At 44.3% G+C, this 15,855-nt stretch overlaps 1 protein-coding gene across 4 annotated transcripts in view; it reads right to left on the bottom strand.

Moving 5' to 3' along the window:
- Positions 1-9,253: 9,253 nt before the first annotated feature.
- The window catches only part of SMARCC2 (SWI/SNF related, matrix associated, actin dependent regulator of chromatin subfamily c member 2), a 101,249-nt gene continuing 94,647 nt past the window's right edge, over positions 9,254-15,855 (bottom strand). For all 4 annotated transcript variants that reach the window (XM_040425562.1, XM_040425564.1, XM_040425563.1 and 1 more), the window contains exon 29: positions 9,254-10,623. In XM_040425562.1, the coding sequence (XP_040281496.1) occupies positions 10,562-10,623 (62 nt within the window). In that variant the 3' untranslated portion in view covers positions 9,254-10,561. The remainder of the gene's footprint in view (positions 10,624-15,855) is intronic.

The raw sequence follows: 15,855 nt of genomic DNA, 5'->3' as shown, positions 1-15,855 counted from the left end.
TTAGCGTCTTGGCAACCATGGTAACCATTCAGAAAAAGCTAAACGTTGGATCCGGCAATGCGCCGAAACGACGTTTAGCTTAAGGCCGGATCCGGATTAATGCCTTTCAATGGGCATTAATTCCGGATTCGGCCTTGCGGCAAGTGTTCAGGATTTTTGGCCGGAGCAAAAAGCGCAGCATGCTGCGGTATTTTCTCCGGCCAAAAAACGTTCCGGTCCGGAACTGAAGACATCCTGATGCATCCTGAACGGATTTCTCTCCATTCAGAATGCATTAGGATAAAATTGATCAGGATTCTTCCGGCATAGAGCCCCGACGACGGAACTCTGTGCCGGAAGAAAAGAACGCAAGTGTGAAAGGGCCCTTATTATCCATCCCAGGGTCTGAAAATGTGACGTGACAATCTGAAGTTGAACCTGGAGAAGCTCTTTGTTGTCTGCCACTATTAAAAGGTTGTACAGGTATGGGATTATTAGAATGCCCTGTTGTCTGAGACCTATTACCACTTCCGCTATTACCTTGGTGAAAACTCGGGGGGCTGACTAGATTCCAAAGGGGGGAGACAAGTGAACTGAAAATGATGGGTGTGATTTTTTTAGTGGGGCTGCAAATCGTAGGAGATGCCTGGAACCGGGATGGATTAGAATGTGGTAGTAGGCGTCTCTTAGATCTAGAGTGGCCATTACCGCGTCTTTTTTAATTACGGTAATTTTACGGCTGACTTTACCATCTCTATCTTGAATCTTTGGTGTACAATAAATTTGTTTAGAGGTTTTAGATTTATTATAGTTCTGAATTTCCTATTTGGTTTCCTTATTATGAAGAGCCTGGAATAATGACCTTTGCCCTGTTCTGTAATAGGGACGGGTTCTATTGCTTCTAACTGTAGAAGCTCTGAAATGCTTGAAGTTAGGTAGAATTGTTGACCCGGAGGAAGAAGACTTTTTATAAACTTTTGAGGGGGAGGAGACTGTAGTTCTATTTGGTACCCTTGTCTTATTACACTGGTTACCCAAGGATTTGATATTACTTAGCTCCTTTGTAGACATCTGTGAGCGAGTCTCCCCCCCACTTGGATCGCGTCATTGTTTTTGGGCAGAAAAAGATTCCCCCTTGTTGGGATTAAATAGGAAACTTTGGCCCCTTCCTCCCTTTGCATAACTCCAGCTTCCAGTCTTTCCTTTCCCCTGTTTGACATCACGCTGATATTGTTTGCCACAAAAAAAATTAGAGCGGGATCTGTCCTCCGGAAACCCCTTTTTACTGTCCGTGGCATTTTCTAAGATCTTGTCATGGTCTGGACCAAACACATATTGACCATGAAAGGGTAGAGAAATTAATTTATTTTTAGATGCCATGTCACCTGACCATGCTTTTAACCACAGTACCCTCCGAATAGTGTTGGGACAGTATTGCAGTGCAGGCAGAAAGACGAACAGATTCCGCAGAGGCATCTGCTAAAAAACTAGTCACCATCTGAAGGAGCGGAAGACTATCTAATATTTGATCTCTTGGGGTCTTATTTACTAGATGGAGCTCCAACTTCTCCAGCCAAACATTTAAGGTACGAGCTACTGATGTCACAGCTACCCCAGGTTTTAATATGGCCTCCCAGGTTCTTTTTAGGAGACTTTTCTGTCCATGGGGTCTTTTAGTTGGGCCGCATCTTCAAAGGGCAGTACTGTGCGCTTTGCTACTTTAGCCACAGGTGTGTCCACCTTAAGGATGGTTTCCCAATCTGCACAATCCTCCTTGTCAAATGGGTAGCGTCTTTTAATCCCCCGGGGATAAAGGAACCCTTTTCTGGTTTCTGCCATTCTGCCTTAAAGGGTTTCTGTCACCAGATTTAACCCTATTAACCACCTCCGGACCGCCTAACGCAGGATCGCGTTCCGGAGGTGGCAGCCCTGCGCAGAGTCACGCATATATGCGTCATCTCGCGATGGGCGAGATTTCCTGTGAACGCGCGCACACAGGCGCGCGCGCTCACAGGAACGGAAGGTAAGAGAGTTGATCTCCAGCCTGCCAGCGGCGATCGTTCGCTGGCAGGCTGGAGATGTGTTTTTTTTAACCCCTAACAGGTATATTAGACGCTGTTTTGATAACAGCGTCTAATATACCTGCTACCTGGTCCTCTGGTGGTCCCCTTTGTTTGGATCGACCACCAGAGGACACAGGTAGCTCAGTAAAGTCCCACCAAGCACCACTACACTACACTACACCCCCCCCCCGTCACTTATTAACCCCTTATTAGCCCCTGATCACCCCTGATCACCCCATATAGACTCCCTGATCACCCCCCTGTCATTGATCACCCCCCTGTCATTGATTACCCCCCTGTAAAGCTCCATTCAGATGTCCGCATGATTTTTACGGATCCACTGATAGATGGATCGGATCCGCAAAACGCATCCGGACGTCTGAATGAAGCCTTACAGGGGCGTGATCAATGACTGTGGTTATCACCCCATATAGACTCCCTGATCACCCCCCCTGTCATTGATTACACCCCTGTCATTGATCAACCCCCTGTAAAGCTCCATTCAGATGTCCGCATGATTTTTACGGATGCACTGATAGATGGATCCGATCCGCAAAACGCATCCGGACGTCTGAATGAAGCCTTACAGGGGCGTGATCAATGACTGTGGTGACCACCCCATATAGACTCCCTGATCACCCCCCTGTCATTGATCACCCCCCTGTAAAGCTCCATTCAGATGTCCGCATGATTTTTACGGATGCACTGATAGATGGATCCGATCCGCAAAACGCATCCGGACGTCTGAATGAAGCCTTACAGGGGCATGATCAATGACTGTGGTGATCACCCCATATAGACTCCCTGATCACCCCCCTGTCATTGATCACCCCCCTGTAAAGCTCCATTCAGATGTCCGCATGATTTTTACGGATCCACTGATAGATGGATCGGATCCGCAAAACGCATCCGGACGTCTGAATGAAGCCTTACAGGGGAGTGATCAATGACTGTGGTGATCACCCCATATAGACTCCCTGATCACCCCCCTGTCATTGATTACCCCCCTGTAAAGCTCCATTCAGATGTCCGCATGATTTTTACGGATGCACTGATAGATGGATCGGATCCGCAAAACGCATCCGGACGTCTGAATGAAGCCTTACAGGGGCGTGATCAATGACTGTGGTGATCACCCCATATAGACTCCCTGATCACCCCCCTGTCATTGATCAACCCCCCTGTCATTGATCACCCCCCCTGTCATTGATCACCCCCCTGTCATTGATCACCCCCCTGTAAGGCTCCATTCAGATATTTTTTTGGCCCAAGTTAGCAGAATTTTTTTTTTTTTTCTTACAAAGTCTCATATTCCACTAACTTGTGTCAAAAAATAAAATCTCACATGAACTCACCATACCCCTCACGGAATCCAAATGCGTAAAATTTTTTAGACATTTATATTCCAGACTTCTTCTCACGCTTTAGGGCCCCTAGAATGCCAGGGCAGTATAAATACCCCACATGTGACCCCATTTCGGAAAGAAGACACCCCCAGGTATTCCGTGAGGGGCATATTGAGTCCATGAAAGATTGAAATTTTTGTCCCAAGTTAGCGGAACGGGAGACTTTGTGAGAAAAAAATTAAAAATATCAATTTCCGCTAACTTGTGCCAAAAAAAAAAAATTTCTATGAACTCGCCATGCCCCTCATTGAATACCTTGGGGTGTCTTCTTTCCAAAATGGGGTCACATGTGGGGTATTTATACTGCTCTGGCATTCTAGGGGCCCCAAAGCGTGAGAAGAAGTCTGGTATCCAAATGTCTAAAAATGCCCTCCTAAAAGGAATTTGGGCACCTTTGCGCATCTAGGCTGCAAAAAAGTGTCACACATCTGGTATCGCCGTACTCAGGAGAAGTTGGGGAATGTGTTTTGGGGTGTCATTTTACATATACCCATGCTGGGTGAGAGAAATATCTTGGTCAAATGCCAACTTTGTATAAAAAAATGGGAAAAGTTGTCTTTTGCCAAGATATTTCTCTCACCCAGCATGGGTATATGTAAAATGACACCCCAAAACACATTCCCCAACTTCTCCTGAATACGGCGATACCAGATGTGTGACACTTTTTTGCAGCCTAGGTGGGCAAAGGGGCCCATATTCCAAAGAGCACCTTTAGGATTTCACAGGTCATTTACCTACTTACCACACATTAGGGCCCCTGGAAAATGCCAGGGCAGTATAACTACCCCACAAGTGACCCCATTTTGGAAAGAAGACACCCCAAGGTATTCCGTGAGGGGCATGGCGAGTTCCTAGAATTTTTTATTTTTTGTAACAAGTTAGTGGAAAATGATGATTTTTTTTTTTTTTTTTTTTTCATACAAAGTCTCATATTCCACTAACTTGTGACAAAAAATAAAAAGTTCCATGAACTCACTATGCCCATCAGCGAATACCTTGGGGTCTCTTCTTTCCAAAATGGGGTCACTTGTGGGGTAGTTATACTGCCCTGGCATTCTAGGGGCCCAAATGTGTGGTAAGGAGTTTGAAATCAAATTCTGTAAAAAATGACCTGTGAAATCCGAAAGGTGCTCTTTTGAATATGGGCCCCTTTGCCCACCTAGGCTGCAAAAAAGTGTCACACATCTGGTATCTCCGTAATCGGGAGAAGTTGGGGAATGTGTTTTGGGGTGTCATTTTACATATACCCATGCTGGGTGAGAGAAATATCTTGGCAAAAGACAACTTTTCCCATTTTTTTATACAAAGTTGGCATTTGACCAAGATATTTATCTCACCCAGCATGGGTATATGTAAAAAGACACCCCAAAACACATTCCTCAACTTCTCCTGAATACAGAGATACCAGATGTGTGACACTTTTTTGCAGCCTAGGTGGGCAAAGGGGCCCACATTCCAAAGAGCACCTTTCGGATTTCACAGGTCATTTACCTACTTACCACACATTTGGGCCCCTAGAATGCCAGGGCAGTATAACTACCCCACAAGTGACCCCATTTTGGAAAGAAGAGACCCCAAGGTATTCGCTGATGGGCATAGTGAGTTCATGGAAGTTTTTATTTTTTGTCACAAGTTTGTGGAATATGAGACTTTGTATGAAAAAAAAAAATAAAAAAAAAAATCATCATTTTCCACTAACTTGTGACAAAAAATAAAAAATTCTAGGAACTCGCCATGCCCCTCACGGAATACCTTGGGGTGTCTTCTTTCCAAAATGGGGTCACTTGTGGGGTAGTTATACTGCCCTGGTATTCTAGGGGCCCAAATGTGTGGTAAGGAGTTTGAAATCAAATTCAGGAAAAAATGAGGAGTGAAATCCGAAAGGTGCTCTTTGGAATATGGGCCCCTTTGCCCACCTAGGCTGCAAAAAAGTGTCACACATCTGGTATCCCCGTACTCAGGAGAAGTTGAGGAATGTGTTTTGGGGTGTCTTTTTACATATACCCATGCTGGGTGAGATAAATATCTTGGTCAAATGACAACTTTGTATAAAAAAATGGGAAAAGTTGTCTTTTGCCAAGATATTTCTCTCACCCAGCATGGGTATATATAAAATGACACCCCAAAACACATTCCCCACCTTCTCCTGAGTACGGAGATACCAGATGTGTGACACTTTTTTGCAGCCTAGGTGGGCAAAGGGGCCCATATTCCAAAGAGCACCTTTCGGATTTCACTGGTCATTTTTTACAGAATTTGATTTCAAACTCCTTACCACACATTTGGGCCCCTAGAATGCCAGGGCAGTATAACTTCCCCACAAGTGACCCCATTTTGGAAAGAAGAGACCCCAAGGTATTCGCTGATGGGCATAGTGAGTTCATAGAACTTTTTATTTTTTGTCACAAGTTAGTGGAATATGAGACTTTGTAAGAAAAAAAAAAATAAAAAAAAAATCATAATTTTCCGCTAACTTGTGACAAAAAATAAAAAGTTCTATGAACTCACTATGCCCATCAGTGAATACCTTAGGGTGTGTACTTTCAGAAATGGGGTCATTTGTGGGGTGTTTGTACTGTCTGGGCATTATAGAACCTCAGGAAACATGACAGGTGCTCAGAAAGTCAGAGCTGCTTCAAAAAGCGGAAATTCACATTTTTGTACCATAGTTTGTAAACGCTATAACTTTTACCCAAACCATTTTTTTTTTACCCAAACATTTTTTTTTTATCAAAGACATGTAGAACTATAAATTTAGAGCAAAATTTCTATATGGATGTCGTTTTTTTTGCAAAATTTTACAACTGAAAGTGAAAAATGTCATTTTTTTGCAAAAAAAATCGTTAAATTTCGATTAATAACAAAAAAAGTAAAAATGTCAGCAGCAATGAAATACCACCAAATGAAAGCTCTATTAGTGAGAAGAAAAGGAGGTAAAATTCATTTGGGTGGTAAGTTGCATGACCGAGCAATAAATGGTGAAAGTAGTGTAGGTCAGAAGTGTAAAAAGTGGCCTGGTCTTTCAGGGTGTTTAAGCACTGGGGGCTGAGGTGGTTAAACTGGCTGACATTGGCGATGTGCTAATGTCAGCAGACCCTAACTCTCCTAATCTTATGCTTCTGGATGCCCCAGTTACTGCACAATCTTAACTTTTATAATATGCTAATTAGCCTCTAGGAGCAGGGGGCGTCGCCCACCTCAAGTCACGCCCTGCCGTCCTTGATTGACAGGGCCAGCGTTAGTCTTCTCCGGCCGGCCCTATATGCTCGATAAATCTCGCGCATGCGCAGTCCCAGCACACAGGGCCGGCCGGAGGAGACAAGCGCTGCCTGGCCCTGTCAATCAAGGACGGCAGGGCGTGACTTGAGGTGGGCGAACGGAGCCTCTAGGAGCAGGGGCAATGCCCCCCAAAAAGTTCTTCCTGTACAGATTTAGGTTTCCTAGGAATTTCCATTTGAATAGTTTCTCTGATAAACTCTTCAATATCATCTGGATTAAATTAAAAAAAAATTATACTCATTATCTTGATCTGAGTCAAGCGGTTTTGAGGTCTCAGGATCCGACTGATCCGGGTATACAGAATCAGAGTCACTATCCATGGTTAAGGTTTCTCTATAAACTGGCGGAGGAGGGGGTCTGGGGGAGGCTTAGGATAGAGCGGACTGCACTTCTTCTTTTACCTGAAGCCTTATATCTTCCAAGAAACTAGAAGATTCCCCTATAACTACTTTAGCTGTACATTCCTTACAGAGGGGCTTGGACCCAGATGAAGTTAAACGTTTAGAGCATATCCCACATTTTTTAGATTTAAATTTAGCAGAGGAGGAGGACTCCTTTTCTCCCTAAAAAGTACAAGGAAGAGAAGGGTCAGCCACAGTAAGGTATCACAGCACAAGAGGGGCCTGAAGTCCGGCTACTCACTGTTCCCTGTATGGTGGCAGGCCCCTGTCCTGAGCCCGGTGTGGTAGAGGTGCTCATGGTGGTAGTCCTGTCCACGCTGTCTTAGCTGCTGCTGCCGCTCCACTCTGGGAGCAGGGTGTTTTATGCCGGATGGCTTTATCTCTATGCTGCCTGCACCAGGGGCTGGACGTGATGTCAGTACGTTCGGCCATGCCCCAGCAATCTGATGTCACCACCCGGCGGCCGGAGGGAATCGCGTCATAACGTCGCTTCGGCCGTCCATACCTCTGTGCATTTAACCCGCCTGGGACGCCACAAAAAAAAAAAAAAAAAAAAAAAAGTTCTGCCAGAAAACCCAGAGGGTCTCTCGGCACCTGTTTTTCCTGTCCTATCAGAGGAAAGTCAGTCTCAGGATGTGCCGTCATGGAGACGAGTGAAATAAAGATTTCTATAATTTTGCATTTACACTTGTAACTTGCTGTAAAGCCAAGTGTTCACACATGAAGGTGAAATTTATTCTGTGATAAAAGGCATACACCGCAAGCTTTGTTACATGTGTGCCTTGGTTCTCAGTTGAGCAATATCTAAAGAATCAAGGAGTTGAGCAAAGTGGATCTTCCAGAAACTCATTACGGTAAATGCAGAGCTCTGGAAGGGTGCACCATCTCCCCTGAAAAAGGCCACTACGTGTAATGTCATTCTTGCTTTAAACACCAAGACTAAAAAACAAGGAGACACTCTTTACATGGCCTGAGGCACAGACACCGCAGAGGCCTCCTTTTATGGGCTGGTTAATTTGAAGCACATTTCAACAAGTCAGGGATGTGCATACATCTACAAGACGGCCACAGAAACGCTCTATAGCAGTTTACCTTGTGTCTCCTTTGCAGTTATAAGCATGCACATAACTATATGTGATAAGAAATATTGTAACGTGCAGATTTTATGCTTTCCCATCCATAGTATGCACAGCGGCCAGCATGTCCAGTTTAGATCGAATTTGATTGAAACCTTTTTAAGAAGACACATCCCCCAGATCTCCTGCAATACATTTTCACTTACACCATATATTATGTATACTGGCCAGTTTCTTTAAGACTGCCCCCTCCCCCCCCCCCCCCCCCCCTTCAGCTTTTCTGTACATGACTTTTGTTGCTGGTTTATACTTTTCAGTCTCAGGGGCACACTGGAAACTTAAAGTGACCCTGGAAAGAAAGACTAAGGCTCCATTCACACGTCCGCAATTTCGTTCCACATGCAATTTCGTTCCTCATTTTGCGGACCCATTCATTTCTATGGGGCACTTCCAGGTCCGCAATTCCGTTGCCGAAAAAAAATAGAACATGTCCTATTCGGACAAGAATAGGCATATTCTATTAGTGCTGGCAATGTGCGGTGCGGAAACGCACATTGCCACTGTCCGTGTTTTGCGGATCCGTGGATCCGCAAAACACGTTACGGACGTCTGAATGGAGCCTAAAAGTGGCCAAATGATGTAGACGGGTCCTAATTGACAGACGACAGGACAGCACAAATAGGCAGGATCAACAGAAGTAGGTGGGGCCTGCAATACCATAGTGCAGCACAAAATAAAATATCACCCCAGCAAAACCAAATACCACAGTGCAGCACAAAATACTGCCACCCTCGCCACAGTATTCAACTGTATCACCGTCCAGAGAGCGGAGATACAATTGAGTTCAGGACGCCCCCTGCAGCGGTGCATAAGTACCTGATGCTCCAAGCATTATTAAAACTGAGAGCATCCCATTATGTACCTGGCCGGCAGCCGTGAGGAGGGCTCGGGTGGATCGGCCCACCAGGAAATTTCCCTGTTAGGTCTATGGCTAGTCCGCCCCTGCTCAGTCGCGTCTCTTCTCAATAAGACAAGAGAATTTTCACATGGATTTTTATAAATTTTAAGCTTTAATGCCCCATGGCTGGGGAACCTTAAGATGCACAGACACAGGATAATGTACAGGTAACATGAACAGACAGATGGGGTAGGGCTGGGATCAGCATAACCAGGTGGTTATCAGAGCTCCAAGGAGGCTGACAGAGTACTCACCCTAAAAAAGAGAAGGCCTCTCCTTCCAATGTGCTAGCAAGTCACCCAATGTTTTCTTCTCTAGACCTTGCAGTAAAAAACAGAAACAACTCCCCCAGCCGGCATTCCATAAAGTGCACTCTGAACCCCTCTCTGATCTCCCAATCCCTGCCCAAAAATACTTAAAATACAATGATTCCAAATAAAAAAAAAAGCTTATATAGTTAAAAGCTAAAATATTTTACTAATAGGTCAAATAGTGCACTATAGAGTGAGACAGATTCCCTGTGGCCATCCTTCCACAGGGATATAAAATTGCTCACCCTCTCCTTCCACAGATACAAATGGGCCCACTCCCGAAGAACAGACCATCTGTAGAATTCTGTGCATCTCCCCATTTTGTACAAAGGAGCCACAGGAACATAGAATTCTCATAGCATTCAGCAGACATCAAACGACGAAATGACCTTTAAATCAGTGCAATAAGCATCATACTGGATATCAACGCTGAGGAAGAGCGACCTTCTCTACACCAGTTACAACAGAAGCAAAGATGCTAACAGGTACAGAGCCTGGTCGCCTGCTGCACCAGGGCAGTGCTGGATGGAAGTCCCCAATACAGCGACCACTTCTGGTTATACAAAATAAAAAATAAAATAAAAGGAGTCTCCTTCATTAGGCTCTCTCTCTTTAGAAGGGAGGATGGAGCCCCGCAAAATGTGGTTCTATTGAATAGAATGAAAGAAGGGATTCTCCACCTCCCTGGTGGCTCTCGTAGACGTGTCGCCTGTCAGATATCTGGATCAGCTCTCACAGTCCAGAGCATATCCTCTAACCCCACAAATTATTGCAGATAACCACAGTCTCAGCTCCTTTTCTGGATCTGTTGGTTTTACCTATGAATTCTGTAAAGTCCATCCCTCACAGAACACTTTACTGTCCAGGTATAAACTGCAGCAAATGTTGTGGTCCAGGTCAGTCATCACACAACATGAATCACGGGCATGACACAAAAAGGGCACTATGTCCCTGGAGAGCTCAATATGTGGTTCTTAGCCTGGGGGAGTAACTGGAACAAAGTGGTAGGAAAAAAAATAAAATAAAAAAAGCTTTCCACAAGTGTTTCCCACTTGTCCGTTACTCCCAATAAAAGAACTGTCCCAATATTACTGCTGGGCAGGAGCAACTGTGTTTCCCATGGATTCTGGAGGCAGAGATGTTGCAGGATCTGGAAGAATAAACACACAAGAAGTTATGAAAATCTAAGCTTACCAGGTAAAACTTCTATATATAAAGGTGTCCATACATATACAAGTCAGCAGAAGAGGCCGACTATCTCATGTGTATGGGGGTGTGCAGACTAAGACAGGCTACGGCGGGGGACAGAAGGGTCAGGCCTATTGAATTTCAGTGCCCAATCCTTTCATGCCAGAGCAGCATCACAACAATATAAAGTTTTTACATATGTTTTTATATCCTCACAAAATACAAACTGGAGCAATGCTATAAAATATGGTATGCTTTCACCTCCACAAAATTGGTCCTTAATGAGGACCTGTCCTCTCTCCTGACATGTCTGTTGCAGTAACTACTTGCATTCCCCATGAAATTATTCTGGAGCATCTATTCTTATAATTCCATGTTGTGCCATTCCTTTATCATTTCTACTAGAAGTTATGAATGAATTGTCAGCAACTTGCAGTAAAGGTACAGATGGGTGTGACCAGTTCGGGGGGTGTGTCCCTGCACAGTCGGCCACTGGCAGCACTGATTGGACAGAGTCAGACACACCCATCTGTACCTTTACTGCAGGAATAATAAAGGAATGGCACAATATAGAGTCGTAAGAAGAGATGCTCCAGAATTATTACCTGGGGAATGCAAGTAGTTACTACAACAGACCTGTCTGGAGAGGTGATATGTTCCTTTAAGAAACAATAGATTTTGTACAACATGGCACTGCCCTGGTGCTTCATCTGTTACATGTGTTATGGTACCACCTCTTGATTCACTCGCTGCCAGCAAAAACAATTAAAATAGAACTTTTATTCATACACATAAAACTCCCAACAACTTAAGTCAGAAAATATGAGGCACCTAATTAGTGGTAATGTGGGATATAAAAGGTACCATCGTCTGTACAGTAAAGCTGGATTTACACAGCCCGATATTTGAGCAGATTATCAGGAAAAAACGTTCCTACAAAAGCTGATCACCCGATGAACGAGCAGAACGCTCTGATGTGATCTGATGTGCAGACACCTCAATCATTGTTTCAGCAGATCGTCTTGTCTAAATAGTGATCTGCTTTCCAGGAACAATGATTTTGTAAGGAGCCATCACTCATTCTTATAGTGTTCACCTCCACTTAACAAGCAGCCGATTGTTGGGACGGAACGCTTCCTTCCCGACTGCTCCTCCCAGCATCTATATGCACCTTAATGGTTGCTGCATGCAATGGGTGCTCTGCTCTGCTAAATAAGGCAACTTTCACAACTGCGCTTTCCCTTTTCGGATCTCAATAGCGGAGGAAAACGCTTCAGTTTTGTCCCCATTCATTGTCAATGGGGACAAAACTGAACTGAAGGGAACAAAGTGCACCAGAATGCATTCCGTTCCGTTGCGTTCCCATGATGTACACAAAAGCGCAGCAAGCAGCGTTTTTGAGTTCGTCCTGGAATGCGGAGCAAGACTCACAATGTAAGTCAATGGAGACGGATCTGTTTTCTCAGACACATTAGAAAACGGATCCGTCCCCCATTGACTTATAATGGTTTTAGAGACTGATCCGTCTTGGCTATTTTAGAGATAATACAACCGGATCCGTTCAGAACGGATGCAGGCGGTTGTATTATCCTAACGGAAGCGTTCCAGCAAAAACGCAGATGTGAAAGTAGCCTAAAATACACATTTCAACGTTGAGGACCACTGAGAGAACAAGAAGCCTAAAGCTGGATCTGTCAGAGGAGTATGCTCTCGATGAAATGGTAGCATATTATAGATGCAGACCCACACTTTCAGTAGCTAAAATGACACAAACTAGTGCTGTGTGCTCAGTAGGAGCCGTCTGCTGTGTACACATGCACTGCACTTTATCAGCACTATTTTCTATGCCGATTGACTACTAGAAGTATAGACCTGTAGTCGTATTATGCTATCCTTACATAAGGGGGCGTATTTTGCTGACAGATCCAGACCTCAATCCAGTTGAGAACTTTTGGGGAAAATGAACTAATACAATCTTCATGCAAGTTGACAGAGCATATTCAGTGTTGACAAAGTGCAAAGCTGAAACCTATCCAAAAAGCTAAAGGGTGCCACTACTAAATAAAGGGGGAATGGGGTGTACAATTATATATTCAATGATATGGCAAGAATAGAGAATTAGCATGATAAGCAATTTTAGTGAGGAATAAGAATGGTTGATGAAGAAAAAATTTTTTTTAAAAAAATTAAGGAATCAGTGAATTAAACTTTAATAAGAAATAAATCTATTAGTGCGGGAAGCCTCAGCAGCCAGGTCTAAAGAGAATACCAGCCCAGAGATATGAAAGAAACATGGCCACGGCTCCCCCAAGTGTCAGTCTGCAGAAGAACATGTGAACGTAAAACTTTTTGCACACGAATGTATGCGCTCCGTGGCCGCATTCGCGGATCCGCAATACACGGGCACCGTTCCGCATGCATTCTGCATCACGAATGCGGACCCATTCACTTCAATGGGTCCGCAAATCTGGAGATGAGGAATGGTGCGGAACAGAACGGAACCCTATGGAAGCACTACGGAGTGCTTCCGTGGGGTTTCCTCCCGTACTTCCATACCGCAAAAAGATAGTCCTATCTTTTTGCGGAACGGCTGGATCGCGGACCCATTAAAGTGAATGGGTCCGCGATCCGCTGCCCCACGGTGGGTGTTCGTGCATTGCGGCCCGCAGCACAGCAACGGGGCGCACACGTTCGTGTGCAAGAGGCCTAATGAAGAAGACTGAGCTTGCATAATGGCCCAAAATCAAAAGGCACCTCTGGTCACCGGAATATTTTGTAATTTATGAAACAAATTGAAATTGCACAAGACTGTGATTTTCCTGCGTGTATCACTAACTAGCAAAAAGAGTACAGTGAAATTTGTGACAAATACCTGAATCTGCAGCTAGTCTGAATAGTTCTTCTTTGGATAGCGGTTACTCTGGCTAAATAGTTGTGCTATTACTCTCAGGTATCATTTAGTTGCCTAAAGGTACCCATACACATTATTGAAAAGATGATCAGAAAGAGCAATTTCAACCAACAAGGACAATAATTGGTTAATTGTCTTAAAATGACTGCCAGACAACCGTCACCGGCTAGAAGTTGGCCACTGTTAATATTTTCGGCCAATAGATGCTGGTGGTTGAGGCTGTATGGTGCAATCAGTGACTGTTCAGGTTTGGACTACTCAAATGACCATAACGGGCAATAAGGACTAAAGCGTGCATGAGGAAACCAGAGGTGTAACGATCGTTCAATTGACGCTATTTCTATAGAATGTGTATGAGCGGCTCAAGTTATTAGTTACCTTATACCTGGAGGTTCCATTAAAAAGTAGTTACTATCAGGGCGACTGCTCCATGCCGATCATGGTCTAAGACCAAGGTGCATTACAGTCAGCATTATTGGGCTCTTTGTGTCCTTGTGTCATCACTGCCATGGTGGAGGATGTTTATTTACCTGCGTGATTATTGCCTTCTTCTATCAAGATTGTGGTACTGAATCCCACATTACCACCAATTGTCTGACTTAAAGGGGTTCTGCAGCTTATTCTTTTACTGATGATCTATCCCCCTGATAGTTCATCAGCATCCGATCAGCTGTTTGAGAAGGCAGCGACGCTGGCAGAAGCGCCACGGCCTTCTCGCAGTTTACCTCAGGCCCAGTGACATCACGACTAGTATCACTGGCCTGGGTGCGGCTAAGCCCCATACGGGAAACAGGGAGAAGTCCGAGCCCCCACTGCCAGTGGCTTCTCACACAAGCAGTTCTGACTAGTCTACCGTCAGATAATAGAGAAAGTGGAGTAAAAAGGGAGAAATCACTGAAGAACCACCACTAAAACGTAGCTTTTAATAGAAAGAAGTTATAAAATCATTGAACGCCATTTCCTACCATAAAGAATAAGATGAGGCAGGATAGATTTGAGGAAAGATACCCTATATCTATTTATGCCCTACCTAAAGACAGAATAGCCGCCCTGATAGGGGCGATCCAGTGTCAGAAACCTCCTATATGCCCTGAACGGTCCCTAACACAGGAAAGGATCCCATCACCATTTATTACATAGAAATGTCCGTCTGTCAGGTTATGATCTTACACCTTGTAAAAAAGAGTGGCAAAAAGACAAAACACAAAGCACAAACCACTCCGCAGAAAGATATATATAACCACGTATCAATGTACAACCATATCCAAAGTATGTCCCAATTAGGTATCAAGTCCCAACGCGTTTCACTGTGCCAAAAAAAGAGCACCAGCTCATCAGAGGACAGCCAACAACAACTGTATCATGAAGGTGGAATACATAGATATGATGCAATAAGGTAGAACTCAAAAAAGAAAAACTGCCAATAAAGATAAGGTGTAAAGTGTAAAGAAAACGGTCTAAGATGTTATATTGCCATTATGCCATTCACAAACAGAGCTTAAAGGGAACCTTTCGCCTGGATTTTGGGTACAGAGCTGAGGACATGGGTTGCTTGATGGCCGCTAGCACATCCGCAATACCCAGTCCCCATAGCTCTGTGTGCTTTTATTGTGTAAACAAAACGATTTGATACATATGCAAATTAACCTGAGATGTGTCCTGTCTCTGACTCATCTCACATACAGGACACATCTCAGGTTAATTTGCATATGTATAAAATCGTTTTTTTTACACAATAAAAGCACACAGAGCTATGGGGACTGGGTATTGCGGATGTGCTAGCGGCCATCTAGCAACCCATGTCCTCAGCTCTATACACAAAATCCTGGTGACAGGTTCCCTTTAAGGTGCCATTATGTCAATCCCACAAAGCTAATGGGGCCAATGAAACAATAATAAATCAATCAATTCACAATCAATTCCCCATTGGGTATTCAGTTCTCAGAAATATACATCGATCAATACAGATACAGATAGCTCCGGACCAGCACGGTCCTATACTTGCGATACTGAGGAGCGGGATGGAGCCATTATGCCTCAAAGGGGATCAGGAAGGCACAGTTGTGATGGCGATATGGAAAGATGGTGGCGTGGATGACAGGCGTGGCAGTGGCTTCTCAAACAGTTAATCGGCGGGGTTCCCGGGTGTCGGACCCCCGCCGATCAGAGGATAGATTATCAGTAAAAAAACTGCAGAACCCCTTTAGGTTGTTGTGAGTTTCATGTGTGTGAATAAAAGTTGTATTTTAATTGTTTTTGCTGGCAGCAAATGGGTCCAGGGGT

This window comes from Bufo bufo, chromosome 3 (genome assembly GCF_905171765.1).
Source record: "Bufo bufo chromosome 3, aBufBuf1.1, whole genome shotgun sequence".
NCBI lineage: Eukaryota > Metazoa > Chordata > Amphibia > Anura > Bufonidae > Bufo > Bufo bufo.
The sequence above is the reverse complement of the archived record's forward strand: the minus strand, read 5'-3'. Positions and strand labels throughout refer to the sequence as shown.